At 40.2% G+C, this 18,277-nt stretch overlaps 1 protein-coding gene and 1 non-coding gene across 2 annotated transcripts in view; one reads left to right on the top strand and one right to left on the bottom strand.

Annotated features, from left to right (window-relative positions):
* Positions 1–18,072, bottom strand: part of LOC124167892 — a 97,444-nt gene extending 79,372 nt beyond the window's left edge. Inside the window, exon 1 of the mRNA XM_046545954.1 lies at positions 15,977–18,072. Coding sequence (XP_046401910.1) covers positions 15,977–16,055 — 79 coding nt within the window. The 5' untranslated portion in view covers positions 16,056–18,072. The remainder of the gene's footprint in view (positions 1–15,976) is intronic.
* On the top strand, positions 8,765–8,837 carry Trnar-ucu. The gene has a single exon. It is a non-coding gene; the product is annotated as a tRNA-Arg (tRNA).
* Positions 18,073–18,277: the final 205 nt, after the last annotated feature.

Here is an 18,277-nt window from a genome sequence, read left to right as displayed (position 1 = left end):
GTGGACATGGGAATTGTAAGCGGGAACGAGCGGCGGTGCCGACTTCAATTTTATTCGGCGCCATCGACAAGGTCCCTGGCCGCGGTTACGCGCGTACCTTTTTCGTTTTTCAATTGGGTACAATGTCGTTGGTTAAGGATTTCACAAATAAAACTATTGAGGTGTATTATCTGGCTGTGATTTTTGGAATAAAAATTATATTTTGTTTTATGATTGAGCAATTAGGGCAAACACGGTATAACGTGCACATAGGAATGGGAGAAAAGAGGAAATATGTGATAAGCAACTACTCAATGCCATTGGGTCATACATCTCACAATATTAGTTGTATTCAAAGAAAACACTATTGGTTTAAACCCGATTGTTTCAGGCTTAACTTTGTGAAAATCCATTGTAAACAACTAAAAAAGTATGTTACTTTTTCAGACATTTTATTTCAGACGACCGGTTTCGTCGCAGAGGCGACATCTTCAGGTACAGAAATCATCAACAAAATAACAATAAAAATTACGGTTTCTGTACCTGAAGATATCGCTTCTGCGACGAAACCGGTCGTCTTAAATAAATTGTGTGCAAAGTACCACACCTTTTTAATTGTTTCCTTTTGGTTTACTCAAAATTTCTACATACCGGGTACTTATACTTGGGAAGACCATACACTCAATGCAGGGAAGAAATTTATCTCGCATGCAAAATTCGGAATCATCGTTTTCAATTACGATGTAGAACGAAATACTAAAATCGCGAAAAATTCAAGCTCAGGAAAATTGAATGCATAAAAGAATTCAATTCTTAACTATTTTAATCCAAAAGACACTTGATGGTTAATGATAACTTCCAGAATCAAATACTCTTATATTTAATCAATGCCTCTTAACCAAGCCTAAGTAATTAACTCTTATCAGCTCATTTTATTTAGTACTGAAATAAGTGCGAGGTGTTTTTGAGTAATACGGTATTTTTGCAGAATTACGTGAAAAACATGATTAAATTTTAATATTATTTAATATATTTTAGTATAAAATTATTATAAAACTTTTTTTAGTATTTTTAAAAATAAATTTTCGGTGTGAATAAAACCATTCGGCATGTTATTTTTCCTTATTTTCATTGTTTTTATGTCGGAAATAGTTTAGATTAAGTCTTAAATTCCGTACAAATTAGCAATCACATTTTTTGGTTGCTACTTGCAATAATTGAATATTATTTAATTTAAAATGAAAGTTAAACCTGTTTCCTTTTGAATTATTACTCAATGATGAATTAAAATGTACTGATCCAAAACATATTGCAACTCATGGGACATATCGTTTTTAATGCATCTATCGGACAGTTTCATTGTTTTTTAAGGTCATCGTAATCCGGATTGAAACATATACATTTCCATACAAGCGCCATTTGAATTTCCTGAAATCCCTTCGGTAACATATCACACTTTATTTAACCTGAATCTAGCACCAATTGACTGAGTTTTGAGGGAAAAATATTCTTCTTTATGGTCGGAGTGCATTAATGTATAAGTTCATTAATCTGGTTATGTCATCTTTTGTCGTTTCGTAATAATACTTTTATCAGTATCTTTAAATCATGAGATAAGAATTATTTGAGGATATTCATACGAGGTGATATTGCAAAAGGCAGTTAAAGGAAGTTAATTTAAAATGCACTTCTAAGAACCTTTCTTATGAGGTCATGGAAGGAAGACATTAAATCTGTAAGGAACAACGGATACGAAAAAAAAACTGAAGGAGGAAACTACGTCGTAAATGAAGCGAACTAATAAACAAGAGCATCGCAGATGTCTGCTATTCGCGCATCCATCGACAAGGATGTTAACTTGGGTGAGCGATAAAACACGGTGAAAGCTAGAGGGCTATAACGACGTGAACACTCATCAAACCGGAAGCGAAGCCACGAACAGAGCGTGGGAGGAAGCGCAGTTCCCAAAAACCGCTCTTATTTTCTGCTTTTGTATGTGTATCTCCGATCGAAATATGGGGCAGAAATACTCTCAGGAGAGTTTTAAAAATGAGGAAGAGTGTAAGGAAGAAGAAATATCATGAAAATAAGGTGAGTGGGAAGACGTTATCCAAGGAATAAGAAATTTTTAAGGGTATGGAAGAAACATTGGACGGAGGAGGAAAGAAAACCCCATACGATTCTGGGAAAATTATTAAATCCAGTGCAAACGCGGGAAAACTCGTAAAACATGCGAAGAAAAACGAAATTTCATGACAAAAATATTCTCCGTATGACTCCCACGAGACATGATCCCATTTCAGTCCGTTGTTCCCTCCAGGAAACACATTTCCTCTCTATCTTCACAGAAGGAGAAATCCCACACCACTATCATACTTCAAATTCCTTCCGTGTACCTATGCCTACGCTTCCACCGAGTATACCTTCTTTCTGCAACTCCGTGCCTCGTATTTTCCCGCAACTCTGTCTCCGGTTGTGTACCTTTCTTCCTTCTACGATATAATACTCTCCCCCACTCTCCTCTCTATTTCGACCCAGATGAGAATTATCAGTCATCCCGTGGGGATACATGTCCTGCCTAGATTTCCCTTTCCTCCTTTCTCCCATGCAACACCCTGTTCTCACCCTATCCAGACACCCTCACCCCTAATACGGGTTCGCAATCCATGACTCCTTCCCTGAGACCCACTCAAGAGTGCAATCGGTCGCCTTCTTTTGAGACGTGTGTAATGAACGGTATTTGATATATAATTCAAGTAAGAAGTATTATTTTCTCTGAGGAGGAAGTATATAAAGGTTCGCCCTTATTTCAGGGAATTAGAGAGAGGGAATAAGCCAAATTTATGAACCTACCGCTGTGGATTTTTGTAAGCCGAATGAATGTTTATTTGACGACCAATGTCTTTCATTCTTACACCATAGATGAATTCCAATTCAAATGTACTTAAAGTACTTAAATGATTCCGGTTATTGTTATATCCTATTGCATATCAATGCGGTTGTAAATAGATATTAGGTAAGAAAATATTTTAAAGAGTAAAAAGGTTGTGGAGGAGGCAGGACCCTCCGGATCACCTCTCTCGCCCTCATTCAAATATTACCCCCTTCTTACTATATCCAAACACCCTCACTCCAATGCCCTATCCGGAATAGATGGAATTTTGCCTGAGACACAAGGATTACCATCTGAGCCCACGATAGATTTCTATTGAGAAAGGGTAGCCCCGATGCTGGATTAATGAACGGTACTAAAGATGCAATTCAAAAAAGATGTGGACATATATTGCCTCATAAGAGTGCCGTTAGTCCATACAGCACGTTTCCAAAGTAAGAAGGATTGTTAAGAAAAATTATTTAAATTTACATAAGTATTTCTGCAAGCCGAACGAATGAATGTTTGGCAATCTCTGTCTCTCATGAAGAAGGTAGATGTCTTCCAAGGCATTAAAATGCTAAGATAATTCCTTTTATTTTATATGTCTACACTTGTTAGCGTTTATGGTGACTGTAGAGGTAAAAAAATTAATAAATATATAAGCTTTCCTCGAGATTCCGCGCAGGTAAGATTTTGTAAGAGCGCCGACGTTTCGGGTACCGGCTCGTCACGCATTCTCACGGCTACCGTATTCTTGTAGCCGTGAGAATGGGTAACGAGTCAGTACCCGAAACGTAGGTGCTCTTACAGAATATTATATGCGCAGAATCTCGAGAAAAGTCTATATATATTCTGTTCGCCGGGAAAGTGTTAAAGTCTTACATCAATAAATGTAGACACTCATCCGAGTATTATCATTTTATTTCTTTCATGCTTAAATTGAAAAATCACCGGGAAATTTTCCTTTTTTGACGCACATTTTCCCGATGCTCTATCGCAGATCGCATATAAACTTTGACACAAATTTAACTTTAAAATATCTCTTGATAGCTTGAAAAGAATTCATTTTATCGAATAAGAACATCACTCGGGATTTAGGATGCGAGATTTTGCATGCAGAGGGTCACAGGGTGAGGCAAGATCAGGATCGTCACTGTAGGGCATTTTCCCCCGACGAAAAGGAAAGAGAGTTGAGACAGATATGCGGTTTTGGCCTGAGGATCGTCGGAAGAAATGATGGGAGATGTAAAATTCCAGACATCGCGGAAGAAATTGGTAACGATAAAAATGTTCGTGGAGAGGAAGAGAGCAATGTCGTTGAGATAACCAAAGACGAAGACAGGGAATCGGAAAAAAATAAGGAGAACAATGTGAAAGGGGAAAGTGCTCTTTTTTCTTTTAGTTCCCAGTCTCTGATCCCAAAGGATGATGAGCCAATAATAATGCATTACAATCTCCTGTATTCAATCCATAATATTCAAAATCGTCGCATGCCTAGAGCTCATGAACTCCATGTCCATTATATATGATATATGAAAGAAAAAGGTTCGATCGAGAAAATTGATGGTGACAGCTGTTCAAGTTTCGAAGGAATATTTAAAAATTGGATCGCAAATTCCTAGAGCCCTTACCCGTTTTCTATTTTCATCCATATGGATTTTATTGATGTTGATAACAAAATAAACTGTGGTTCAAGTTAAAAATCCAATTATTTTTTAAATTATTTTTTTAATACGTGGAATTCACATATATATTCACAAATAGAATTGAAATGAAATTATCTAAATTACCTTTACACTAAAATTCAATAATAATTACGCTAATTTACGGAAAAGGAATTGCTGTGCAGCTGTAATAATCTTAGAAGGTGTTTGTATTTTTACATAGTAGGTAATTTCTCTTTCATATATTACCGAAATTAATAGTTAAAATGTAACAGCTTTAAAATTTTAGACATGCATATAAATTTTAACTTGGCATTGTAGAGGTAACTTATTCTGTAATTAATTTACATATATTCGATTTATATTTTTGGGTTACGCTGATCTTGGGTGAATGTTTATAATTTTTTACTTCCCATTTTCCAAAGTAGTTTCTTTAGCATTTATCCAACATATCAACATTATCGTAGTTATCATAAACCAATAGCCAGCAATGATTTTAAATGGTAAGGAAGTAAAATTACTTGTCTTATTTTATCATGACCGACAACCTCGCTTGAGAAGCGGAATAAATCGACAACCGAATGCTATTCAATGAAAAAATATACACACAAACCATAAAATATTTTCTCATTTGTTGACAGCGATGATAAAACACATAATGTGTAGATAGTTATTTTTATATTGCCTAAAAATTGAGATATACCTGTTATATATCTGTCCTGTTTCTCTTGTAGAAGGAAATTCCGTTACCCTAGCTTTCCACATGGTTGAGAAACGTTTTCCCTTGTATAAATCTCTGCCTCAAAGCTACTCAAAGGAATAAACTTGACTGAGCTAAACGTGTTCGAGTGCACCCTATGTCTCGACGCATCACAGGCCCACCATTTCTCTTTCACTCTTTTTCACCACCCTGAGCTTTATCCTTGGCTCGCGTTCGTCAACAGAATTCTCTCTCTCTCCTCTTCGCCAAATGCTCCACAGAAACAGACACACCTTCCTCTCTACCTTCCTTCACCTCAGTCCCCCTTACTATCCTAAAAGCTCCTTCAATTTATTTCTATTCCTTCTTCCACCGGAGACCTCCAGGTTTTCACTAATTCCATGTTTTCATTGGAGGTATCTCTTTCGCAGTTTACCACCAAAACGTTCCTTCCCATTATTTTAACTTTAGTCGCTCTTTACCAACAATGGGTATTAAATATCCTTCATTAAATCTAATTAAAAATCAATTAAGCGTGTTTCTACCATTCCAGAAGGTCAATCGCATGTTTTGGTTTGAAATTCATATATTTTTTGCCAATATTTGCCTCTGAGCATACTATTAATATTAAGCATACTGTTATCAATAAATGCATTTTCCATTAGTAACTAATGATGGGAGGAAGTTACCAAGGATAATTTTCTATGACATTTTAAATGATTATTTGGGAGAGATAGACATTTATAATGGGGAGTTATTTCCTGTTAAGTCAAGGTCTTACGGACCAAAGAATAAAGCTATTTGGATGATATCTCACTCATAGTGGAATAGCAAAAGATTTTTCCATTGCGTTTGATATTTTGCAGTGGTAAGTATTAATATTAAGGGACAAGTTCAATAAGCATAGAAGATTTAATGATGAAGTGAACACTTTGGTGAGCGTTCAGGTTGAAAATATATTTTTCCATGCCTTCGTCAATTATTTATCATTCTTTTCTTTTGTCGTTCAACAACTTGTAAATGTAATAATAGAGACCTTTATCAGCCCAAATTTTTTTTATTTTTCTCTTCATTGAACCAATTGATAAAAAATTTCTCTTCAAATTCTTTGTTTGTACAACTTTCGTTTGTGACCGCTATTATCTTCAAAGTTAATGTTTTCGACTCCAATTTTTTAAATTCAGCAATAGTTTCCTTTCATTCTTTTTCCGAGTGAACTGGGAAATTAAGGCCTGTCATGGGAACCATTCGTATATATAAAGATCTCTCAAGTGGAAGCAAAAGAGACCTCCTGGGACACGATTGAGTTCTCTGGGCGAACTCAACAATAAGTAACCTCGATGTTCAAGTGGACAGTCTCGTAATCCCTTAGGCCAGAAAATCAGGTGACTCAGCGAGCTTTTCCGTTCACCGTCCAATCCCAAAGGATAACTCGGGAGAATCCCTCGGACGTCGCCACTGTCGCATTAGGAGCTAAATCAAAGATTCCGGTCTCGCAGTCCTTTCCTCCGCCCTGATTCAACCCTTACACCCACACACACTCACCCAAATAAAACACCCTTCGTTGCCTTTTCTTTTCACCCCATCGAGTCATCGCAAGAATCCCCCTCCCTCATATCCTCCTAACGTACAATCACTGTCCCTTTCCTGCGATCCCTTGTTTTTTTATGACTAGAAAAAAGACTCAGCCTTCCCACGCATTACTTTTCCTCCACTACGATGAATAAGGATAATCCTTCAGCTTCATCCGTTAGCTTCAACGGAAAAAGTGGCTCTTTCCCTTAGTTGACATCGTCTTTCAACCCTTGAAAATAATAAAGGTTTACAGAATCTCCTTTATAGATCTCACAAATGGTTGACTCAGCCTTCGAAGCTTTGTACGTTTATCTTCCAATCATACTATTTTGGTGCTAGAATGCGCATTGATGGAGCTGGCTTATCTGCTTTAGTTCGTGCACCTATTAGGATGCACATTCATTCCAATGTCATCAAAGAAAATTTGGTTAGTTAGTACCAATTGCAACTCGTACGAAAATGCATAGCGACATTTTGCATCTTCCAGTACTGCACTCATATTTTGAGAACAAATGATTATAAAGCAGAGCATGAGTTTTTGAATTGCTATTTTGCGATATAATAGTACCACTGCTATTCGATAAATCATTTGTGAAGATTTCAAGCTGTACAATTATGCAGTTACAAGGAAAAATACCACATTAACAAAAATTATACTGCTAAACCTTTCCTTGCTCTCTCTTAATTGCTAAGAGGGGCTCTCCGTCCTTCAATGGTTCATCAAAAGTCGTGGCCGATCTCCACATGAGGCGAAGTTCAACATTTCATGTACCTTATTAATGTACATAAAATATTGGGCCATTTTCCAACGTTTTCGCGTATAAATAAAATTATTTATGAAACTAATATCCGGAGTTGTCGGACTCGTAAAAATTCGTTACAGTGGCACTGAAGCGTAACACAAGCTTGTCTCCAAGTTAAAGTCGGCTATAAGGACCTTGACCCGGTCGCCAGTGCATGCATGCTCTTTGGGCATAGCAGGATCACGTCCCAGCGGTGTTTCAGCTCAGTGACTCCCCTGCCTAACAACATTGGCTTGCATCGTTGTCCTCCTGCGCCGTCTTACTCAAAACCGCCCGGTTTTTGTACGCCGCGACTTTCGGGGGGATTATCCATTGTCCCTTAAACGTCTTCCGGCCAATCTCCTCCGTCGCTTCCACTCCAATGCGCCCGACCGCCACTACTTTATTCTCTCCACTTGCTCGAATACTTTATTTACGGTCCCTCCCCCACTCCAAAGATACCACCAAGTTCACAGGAAAAACCCCTTCCCCACTCCACGCCCCCTTCTCTCCCAATCTTTTCTTCTTTCCACCTAACGTGAACAGTAAATCGCCCGGACGATAGCCACCGAGGTCACATCGCGTTTACAATTTTTATTTTACGGGTAATATATCTTTCCTTACTTTGAAGAGAGGACCAGGATTTGTGAAGGAAAACATCAATGGAACAGATAGAGAGCGTTTCCAAGAATTCCGGAAGGAGCGGACTTAAAAGTTACCATAAAAAAGATATTTACCAGCGCCAATAGAAATAATAGTTTATATTGATAAAATCTTTCATCCTGCTTTCTCCATTAAAATGAAGTATAACTTAGCAGCGGATTGACTTTATTTTTCCTCTTTTATAAGTAGATATATTTGGGCTAAAGCAATAAAATAGCTTTCTATCATGTAACTTGAATGAAATGCGCTGTATACTTTTCGATTTAAAAAGCAAATTTGACCTTCAATTTCACCCAAACTTTGTTAATATCGCTGCTTGTTTTTTTTACCATCAAAAGCCTTGTTGTCAGTGCCGAATTTAGTAATTGATTGGTAGGCAAAATCTGAGTTTACATTGAAATAAATATTACCATGCGGTTATCGGAATGTATTGATTCATGACCAAGTGAGGGATTTAGTGGATACAAAAGATTATTTTTCACAAATGATTACATGTAAGTGCATATGACTCTAATCTCTTTCACCTGTCCGTTTGGCGCAGAGGATAGCGCGTTGGACTTCTAATCCAAAGGTCGTGGGTTCGATCCCCACAACGGATGATAGTTTTTTTTTATCAGTGACAGCAGGCCACAGGACTCACCTCCCAATCTGAAGTCGAGTTCGAAGAAGGCTTCGAGTCCAAAGGGACAATTTTTTGTTGTAGCTCCGTTGAAAATGCCAAAAAGTGCTGTTTTCGGGGGGGGGGGGAAGAATTTAAATAAGATATAAATAAATGAATAAAAATTCTGCAGGCTCATGGGCTTGAAAGTGGGGGCAATATCAATTGGCGAATAGTGGCCTCCCTTCCTCCGGTTACCGCAACGATTCCCATTTCAAGTGTAAATTGCAGTGGATTTTGGCGTCGATAACATCGAGAATCCGAGGACAAAAAAATGATCCGTAGATATAATAAAGAGAGATGCGTCGATGCGAGGAGGCAATTTGCACCAGCGGCGCAAAGGGTTGTGGAACGGGGATAACGGGGAGGAGGGGTATCGGAAATACGACCATTCAAAGAGTAGAGGGTGGGCGGGCATCATAAAACATGCGGTTCGTGTGTTTTCCTTTGGGATAAGCAAACCGAAATGGAATGTTTTGCGCGCGATTGAATCTTTCTAATTTACCCCCCAACCTGTGTTACAAATACCAATTCCATTTTCTCTTTCCCCTGGGCGGCTTCCACCGGTCGTCGTCGCCATCACTGTCTGAACCTCCGTGGGTGTTGAAATAAATCACACGTAATGTCGAATCACGTCACTCTTTTCAAAGATGGTGTTTTTTCGGAAATAAAATATGTATCTAAACCTTATACTAGTATTAAATTGTTGTTTTCTGAATAATGACTTCCTGGCTATACGTTAGTTTTTCTCGCGTTCTTTATCCGGTTTGAAACTGTCAATCATATACTCTCTTATCTCCAAAAGCTTCAATGCTATGAGTTACTTGAGCTTCATTATTTCTTCTTGTACTTTAAAATTTAGCCTTTGATTAACCTCTTTCTTCGCAGCTATGTGACGGTATCGCCTCCGATGGCTAGCTTGGGTCATGGATTAACGTAAGTAAAAACAAAAGCAAAGTAGAAAAAGAGAATATTGGGCGCCAGTGGGAGAACGGAGAGGGAGGAATCCTTCCGCTCGCACACGGAAGGAGGAAGACAATAAAAGGGAATGAAGAAAAAGGAGTGATTCCCTCAGAATACTTGGTGCTGATAATGCACCCGTTATTAAGTGTCCCCCCTTTCATCATTGGAAATCGTGATATATAAGGGAGAGAGTTTAGATAATAAAGTTGTAAAGGAAGGGAAGCGAGTAGTAATTCTGAGTAAGCACAACCCAAAAATACGGAAACTATGAAACGATCTCACTCGAGCATATCCTAATAAGTATACGTCGGAGTACTATCGGCACATCAGCTTCTGCACCTCTAACGTCTCTTAAACCCCGTTTATACTACCCCGCACGTATCTACCAAAGACGTGTCCGTATGATTGTACACTCAAAACGCCATGTACACGCACAGAGTTACCATCGTAGGTCTTAATATCTATATCAATTCGGTCTTGTCTTACCACATGGAAACCTTAATATCATTTCCCCATTTCATTTCGTGGATATCAATTCCTTCACACATCACGTCGTCAGCTGTTTACTGACGAAATTCCACAACGATGGCAGCTCTGAATAAAAATGGTAATCAAGAACGTGTAAACGCGCGTGTAGTTGCGACCCTCATCGCTACGTGCGTAGTGTAAACGGGGCATTACTCAACCAGGGAATCTATCCGGCAGGCCGGCTTGGCAACCACCTCCCAACTGTGACAGCGGTGACCTCCGCGGCCACCCAGTCAAACAAAATAAAAATCCATTACTGTCTGTAAAAAAGCAAGACACCCGAGTTTGAGTAGCTCTATCGTGTAAACGAAGCAATCAACGTCAAGGCAACAAAAAGCAAACGATAGAGTCTATATTTCTACGTAGGATCATTTACTTAAAAAAAATTTCGGCTCCATAGTATTTCCTGTACTTAATTTTTTCTAAATAAGGTACCCATTTTTTGCGTGTAAAATCAAGTTGCACAACTTTGAGCGCCTGGTATTCCCGCACTTTTCGTTTGAATAACTTGGAATTTTGATGTAGGAAAGCCAGATCTATTGTCAACAGTTGCACGCGCATTTACAGATGGATAATTTTCAAGAAATATCACGATATCTCAATCGATTTTACGCCCTTCTCTCGTAAATTCCCATTAAATAGGGTTCATTTTTCCTGCTAAGTATCCTTTGTTTTTCCCAGAAAATATTTGGAATGCTGGATCATAAAATAAGGAAAGGAGAATAATATATCAATTGTATAGTACGTAAAGATCGATGTAAAAGTGCCTCGATAACTAAGACGTACAAGCAATTGCCTCCATCATCGTATATAATTAAAAATTCTCTCTAGAGAAGTTAATTTATTTCCTTAAAGAGGGATCTTAAAACTTCATCTTCAAGCAGAAATCTTCAAAAATCAGCTTATAATTTGAAATTCGCTTATGGGGTAAGGTTAAGCATCTTTCCGGAAAACAAACCAAATTGAAAGCTCTTTTGTATGTTAAGAGTAATACAGGCAAACAGAGCACAATTTTAGAGGCAGCCAGGACCGCTGGTCAAAGATAATCTTGAGTTAAAAAAATGTACTCGTGTATTTCAAATATAAATACCGAATATATTTCATCGCAACTTTTTCAAACGAATTACTTACACTACCGCGTATAACGTGCTTAAATTTTCAACTGTCATTAACTTTGTCATACTTGTTACATCATCTTTACTTAACGTCGAGTTAATTTATTAGATCGTGCAGCGAAGTAAAAAATAAATATCACACGAGCTGAAATATTTTTTATAATTAAAGAAAAAATAATGAACATTCTTCGTTTTTTTTAAGTTTTATTTTAAGTATTCAGCGAGTAAAACTCAATGTAAAAATAAAATATGCGGCAGTTGTTTGGGTAAGCCAGGGCTTCGGAAAATCAAAATGTTTTAATGAAAAGCAACTACGCATGCCCCAAAAACGTTAATGTTATGCATCCATCATTTAATTTTTCTGATATGTTTTTAATCAAAAATTTAAAGCTTTGCGCGTTAATTTATTCGCTGTCATATTCATATTTCAATTCTTATTTCAGTTCGAATTATTCAACTCGATCATAGTAGTGAAATAAAAGCAAAGTTTAACACGACCTGCCAATTATTTATAATAATTTCAAATACATGTCATTGCTAGTACAAATTTTAAACAAAAACAGTAATGTGCTTCACTTCTATAACTGTCATCAACTTTTCACCGTAATGTCATGCTATTTTTTATCGAATTATATCATTTGATCTTTGTAGTGAAATAAAAACGAATTATCACACGAGAGGGTGAATTAATGCTACAAGTAAATAACGAGGCCTTTTTCCTTCCTTGGTTGGACACAGAATCTCGACCCAAAATGAGGTCGCATAGTAGTTCTCATTGCAGCCCGATTAAATTACAGAACTATATGTGTGCCTTACTGCAATGTTGTTCACCAATTAACTTCCATAATTCCGAGACCGAAGCCATAACTTACAATTTACTGCGGCGAGCCAGTAGTTGTATCCAAGGTGTATACGGAAGAGATAATTCGGGAAACAAATTTTCTCCGTGACAGAAATATGGGGGAGGATCGCTTGAATTGGCGAAAGGTGCTCTTTTGGTATTAAAACATGCAATAAGGGGGGAAGGGGGGAGCACCACCAATACAAGTTGGCAGGCGCATTGAGCATTATTCCCACATTTACGGCCGCAAAAAGAGGTCAGTTGGCTCTCCTAGCTAACCTATTGTCCAAAGCACTGCAGGAACGAGTGACTTTGTTCGCAGTCACGCGCACAGGCGCAAAGTTACACCAAATAGAATAGAATAGGTTAAGATACACCAAAGGATGAAGTTCGCCATGAAAAAATATTTGACTTAGCCGGGATTCGAACCCGGATCTCCCGATTGCCGGTCAGGCGTGCTAACCAGTTCCACCACCAAGGCATTTTCTCATAGGGAGCTTCGGTGGTGGTGGAATTGGTTAACACGCCTGACCGGCAATCGGGAGATCCGGGTTCGAATCCTGGCTAAGTCAATTATTTTTTCATGGTGAACAATCACCCTTTGGTGTATTTAACCTATTGTCTCGACTTTTGCCGCTCCCTTCAGCCGGGCAAAGCTCGACCCTTGCTCTTCCCGCCAGCTGATGATTTGATCATCATTATTCCCTCATATTCTAACTCCTCCCGCTTCCCATCAACACAAAACTGTCTTCTATCCCCCCCACTATGCGCTCCATTCACTGTTTTCACAATCACCCTCCGAGCACAAGTCCGCAGACCAGCACAAAAATATAGAAAATAAAGAAACCTCGGACTCGTCCTACCTCCAGCCTCCATTAATCACTTTTCAATCCCCTCGCGTCCACCTCCCCGGCAACGCACCTCCCACAATCTTTCATTATCAAAGCACGCCTTTGTTTTTACCCGCGGGGAATTCGAGCGAGTCCCGAATTTTACATTTTTACCATCTCGGCCGAGACCAACGCCCACGCCGTCAAAAGTTTGGAGCGTCCATCGTAAGAGGGGGAGATTTGTTTCCGTTTTGTGGGACAAGAAGGGAAATTTTTTCGTGGAGGGTGTGAGAAAATTCAAAGGGCCGATCGATTTCCACGGGGCGTTAGGGTGGAGAAGGAATTTGGGATTAGTTTCATCGATGACTTCGGGGGTCGGGAACGTTTATGCTCCTGTAATATTTATCATTTGTTTCAGAGGGGGTGGGGTTGCGGGGATGGAGGGGAATTCATTCTATTGAGGAAAAGGGGAGGAAGTCCTAAAAAGTATTATGTATTCGTCTAAATTATAGTTGACGCCTTCAAAATACTCCCCATAATATGCACTTGCGCCAGTGCTTCTTTTAATCTTCGAAACACTTCTCAAAGTCAATCTTTGGGATAGCTTTTAGCTCTGCCAACGATTTCGTTTAATGTCAACTATGCTTGGAAAACGACTACACTTTATAAGATTCTCTTTGTTATTGAAAATAGGGCAAAGTCACACGGGGCCAGGTCTGGGAAATATGGATGCTGAGGCATCGTTAGATCATTGTTTTTGGGCGAAAATTCGCGAACAAACAACGAAGTGTGAGCCGAAAATCGTGGAGCTCATAAAAAACTCCTAACCTTAGCGGCTTCCAAAGACAAGGTAAACAGTGAATACAGCTGAATATTTTATCCCACTTCAAAGGCATGTGTACGAGCACAATAGTAAAAATGACAATCGGTCTCTCTAAACTCGTGGGAAATTTAAAAATTTAGTGCCCGTTATTTATTTAACAAACCTCGTGTGAATAAAAATTGCCGGGAGGGTGGTTGGGTGTTCGTGCATGAAAGGAGGGACGGGGAAGAAGGGAGAGGAGCGTATGAGTGATGCTGAAGGTAGGTACGAGGGAGTTGGATAGAAGGAAAAAGGGATGGATGATCTTGTGGATGTACCCTGTGGAACCAATATCAGTGGAGACACAGGAGATGGGATAGTCACCAAAGAAGAACGGCATTCGACGATGAGTGTGGGGTGTAGGAGGGCGAATCCACAATCATGTACCAAACAACACTTATATCCATTATTATTTGAGAGATTTTTTTGTCCAGTCACCTATAAATAACTAATAAAATAGTATAATTTAGCATACTATATATCGATAGCTAAGGTCTAACAGCACGTTATCTCGAAACGTAGCTCAAAAATAGCAGCTTTTCAAGAGAGCAAAGAAACGATTTATTTTTTCTTATTTTACACCAACATTAAAAACCGAAAATTCATAAAACTGAAAAATAAGCATACATTTGCCAACATGAGTTGTTTTTTTTTTAGTTTTATTGTTTAATGTTATTACACTTTGTTTAAGATACCTGTGTCAAACCGGCCAAATTTTAAGATACGTGTTGTTAGAACTTAGCCATCGATATCTTCTTTGCAACTCATAAGTCAAAGAACAATCAGTATTCATCGTGTATTTTTGGGGCTTGAGTGGGTCGACGTTAGTGGGTAATACGATTTAATGGCTATTGAGTAGCATTCAACTGACACAATGATTATGAAATTGTGAGAAGCAAGATACAAGAAATCTGTGCTGTGATTCAGTTGTCCCACGAGAGGCATATGGTATAGCGATTTATAATAAAAATACACTTTCTTTAAATACAATCGAAAACTCCGACTACTATTTTCAGTGGGTTTCAGTGGGTATTAGTTTTCGTGTAATCCATTGATAGAAAGATGGTCTCATACCTCTGTGAATTACTTTACCTTCAACCAAAAACAATCGATAGCGACCGCTAGCAACTTAACCGTTCATTCATGGAAAATTATCTTGAACGGCAAACTAAATTATGATGTGGCCCCACATTACGTTATCCTTGCTTTAATTAAGTTTGCAACGCCAAATCTCAGCAAATCTCCTAAAAACAGGCTCAGCTTTGGTAGACACTGCCATCATTTCCAAAGCACCTGATAAATATTTCTACCATCGTCTCATTAGGATACAATGATTTCTCCGCTAAGCATCAATTGCATGTAAATCGTTCATGGACGAAATTGTTAATATTAATCACTAAAATGTCAAATTTAAAAGTCAACGTTAAATGACACGAAAAAGGTAGCAGTTTTCTTTCACATCAAATGCATCTGTCCAATTTTTTTTTCATATCAATGACAGCAAGCAAAAAACAAAAAAGCTAACGATGGGCAAACGGAACGACGAACCATTGAAGTTTTCCAAGAGATTTGTAAGATAATCGACTTTCTGTCTTTAAAAAAGGAGGAAAAAGGTAGAGTTAAAATATTGGTTAGATACATTTATTTTAAAAAACGAAACGGTCTTCGGCGTGGCTTGGCGGAATTATTTGTTAAAAATCGCAATGAATGCCAGCATTAATTTCCTTCCTAGCTTTTGTAATCAGACGTGGGTATTCTGTTTATAACGTTTATTTGAATGAAATCGAGGTGAATTATGAATTCTTATTCTTATTTGGTGTACCTTTCCTCCAAAATTCTGGGATTCGAAATTCGCTCGCATGCATGCCCGTAACGTAAGTGCACAACAGAATTCTGTGACCGCAGTCTCCTCTCAACCCGATATCCGTGATCTAAACTCACCTCTTCCCGTAGAGGGCCGCACTGCCATGGCGAGGAGCAACAATAGAAGCAACAGGTTCATGTAGTCTAGGCGAGCCATAGCAGCAGGTACCGAGTTGCAGCTCCGGCGGTCGACGGTCAGAAGCCGGCCACAATTCACCCTCGCCGCAACGAAAGAGCTGTGGGGCAGGCGCCCACTCCGGCCGGCAGCCTCTCTCCAACACACGCCCAGAATATCCCTCGTCGAGGACCGAGGAGACTTCAGCTCAGAAGACCCCGATCAATCGCAATCAGCACAGCGGGAGGACACAGTATATATTTCCGGCTCTTTGTCTTCTGTCCACAGCGTGCTTCTTCGATCACTGTCACTACACCAGTCCCAGAGTCATCGCCTCTCTAAACTGATCGCCAAGTCTCAGTCTGTTCCCTCCATTCTCCGCCATCTCTTCCTCCTTCTCATCCTCCTTTTCAATTCTATAGCTCATGTGGCGTAGAACGACGTTTAACTGGCGAGATATCCGCTCCCTTTACGAGCGGTGCTGGAGGAAACCTATTTACACGATCGCAAACACGCCGGCGACAGTTGGAAGTGGCGGGTAAACAGCAGGTTGCGGGCGAAAGAGAGCCTCATACAAATTGCCGATCCTTCCTCTCCCCAGTTATTCCCCTGTTTACCCTTCCATTGTTTTTGCGAAACGTCGTTTAAAACAAAGAGCCACGATCAGTTTCATCGAGTGGTTCTGTCCATGTAGTCCATTCACGACCGCACGTCCCTCCTGTGGTCCGAAACAACTTTTTTTTTCTTTTTACACCCCTTCCTATTTTTTCACCGTTTGCACAGAACACAAAAAGTCCTCCGCTTCCCTTCTGCCGCGGCGTTGGTCCCCACGCGCGCCGCAAAACAAAAGCCTATTCCCCTCTTTAACACCACTGGGTGCTCAGCGAGTGATTGCGGGGAAGTGATGAAGGGGTGCTGGGATGTTGCGGCGTCCACCGCCGGGCGGCCACGTGGGGAATCGCCGGCGCCAGGAACGAGCCCCGGCGGTGTTTGTACCTCCCTCTCCTCAGCGTGATGAATATTTTATACACTCCACTTATACTCCCCTGCCTATTTTCTGAGCCGAGCCACTAGTGGTGATACCGTCATGAATAACTACACCAATTATAGGAACAGAAGAGGTATTTACCCTTGCCGATTCTCTATATCGCTTTCTCTGAACATGCGGCTCGAGTTTTTTTGTTGGGCGACGTAGTTTATTTCAGAGGGGGGATCTTCTTTTTGCCTCACTATAAATGAATTGTTTGCGAGGGCACAGGATGGTCTGCGAGGAATATCGAAATGAGTGAAGTTTATTAATAGCTCTGGCTTTTTGTCCCCCGGCGTTATCTTCCTCCCATTTAACTTAAACGTCACGAGTGGTTCCACACAGTTTCTAGCTGGGCGCGGCGAAACTTTGCCAGGTGCTCGGCGGAGCGTATCGCGGCCGAAGGAGAGCCAGTTCTCTCGGGTCCGCAGAATGGGGAGTCCCCGGTGCGAATGAGGTGCACCTTCACTTACGCTTCCAATTTCTCGCTTGTCAACCACTGCACATGACGGCGAGTTCCTCACTTTCTTCAAGGGGAAGTAGTTGCATCCGTGGATGGGAGGAAGAATGGAAGCCGTGAAGAGATTTCCGAAAGGGGGAATTGCCACGCTTTGAAGCAATTTCTTCCAAACAATAGCGAGATGGTGGTAAGAAGAAAGAGATTGCGAGATTGCTCAGCCCCTTAAAATTTTGCACTTTTTTTTCACCTCGGTTACAGTTTTACACACATAAACTCGTGAATGCTGTCCAGAACTGCAAGGCAGGGATGATCTCTTGAGCTCGCACCGGTTGTCACCCAGCGGGGAACAGTCTTATCCCTGCTGCGAGGATGTTTCACTCTTTGTCGTCGCCTCCTATCGCTATTCGCGTGAGTACCGCGCCGCCGGGAAAAAAACTTTGATGAAGACGATCGGTGTCTCCCTTCGGCGAACGCCTCGGCCGACACTGGGCGAGTGAGCAGAGCTAAAGCGAAGGAGGGAGGAAGGCATCCGTGGGTCCATTTGCCCCTCTCTTCCCCACCTCCCCTTCATCCCGGCGCACGCGCAGAATCCGCACAACAGAGACGGCAGGCGATGTGTAAGTTCAGTGTAAACGTTGGGTGCGGAGAATGAGGTGGTCCTCAGGTTGTAGGGGAAGAAAGGGATGACGAAAGCATGTGGGAAAGGGAATGGGACGGGGAGGGGAAAGTTTTTGGAATGGGTATGAGGAGAAGTAATCTGAAAAACGCCCTTGGCAG

The sequence above is a fragment of the Ischnura elegans genome, chromosome 1, assembly GCF_921293095.1.
Source record: "Ischnura elegans chromosome 1, ioIscEleg1.1, whole genome shotgun sequence".
Classification (NCBI taxonomy): domain Eukaryota; kingdom Metazoa; phylum Arthropoda; class Insecta; order Odonata; family Coenagrionidae; genus Ischnura; species Ischnura elegans.
This window is presented reverse-complemented; position numbering and strand designations above follow the sequence as displayed.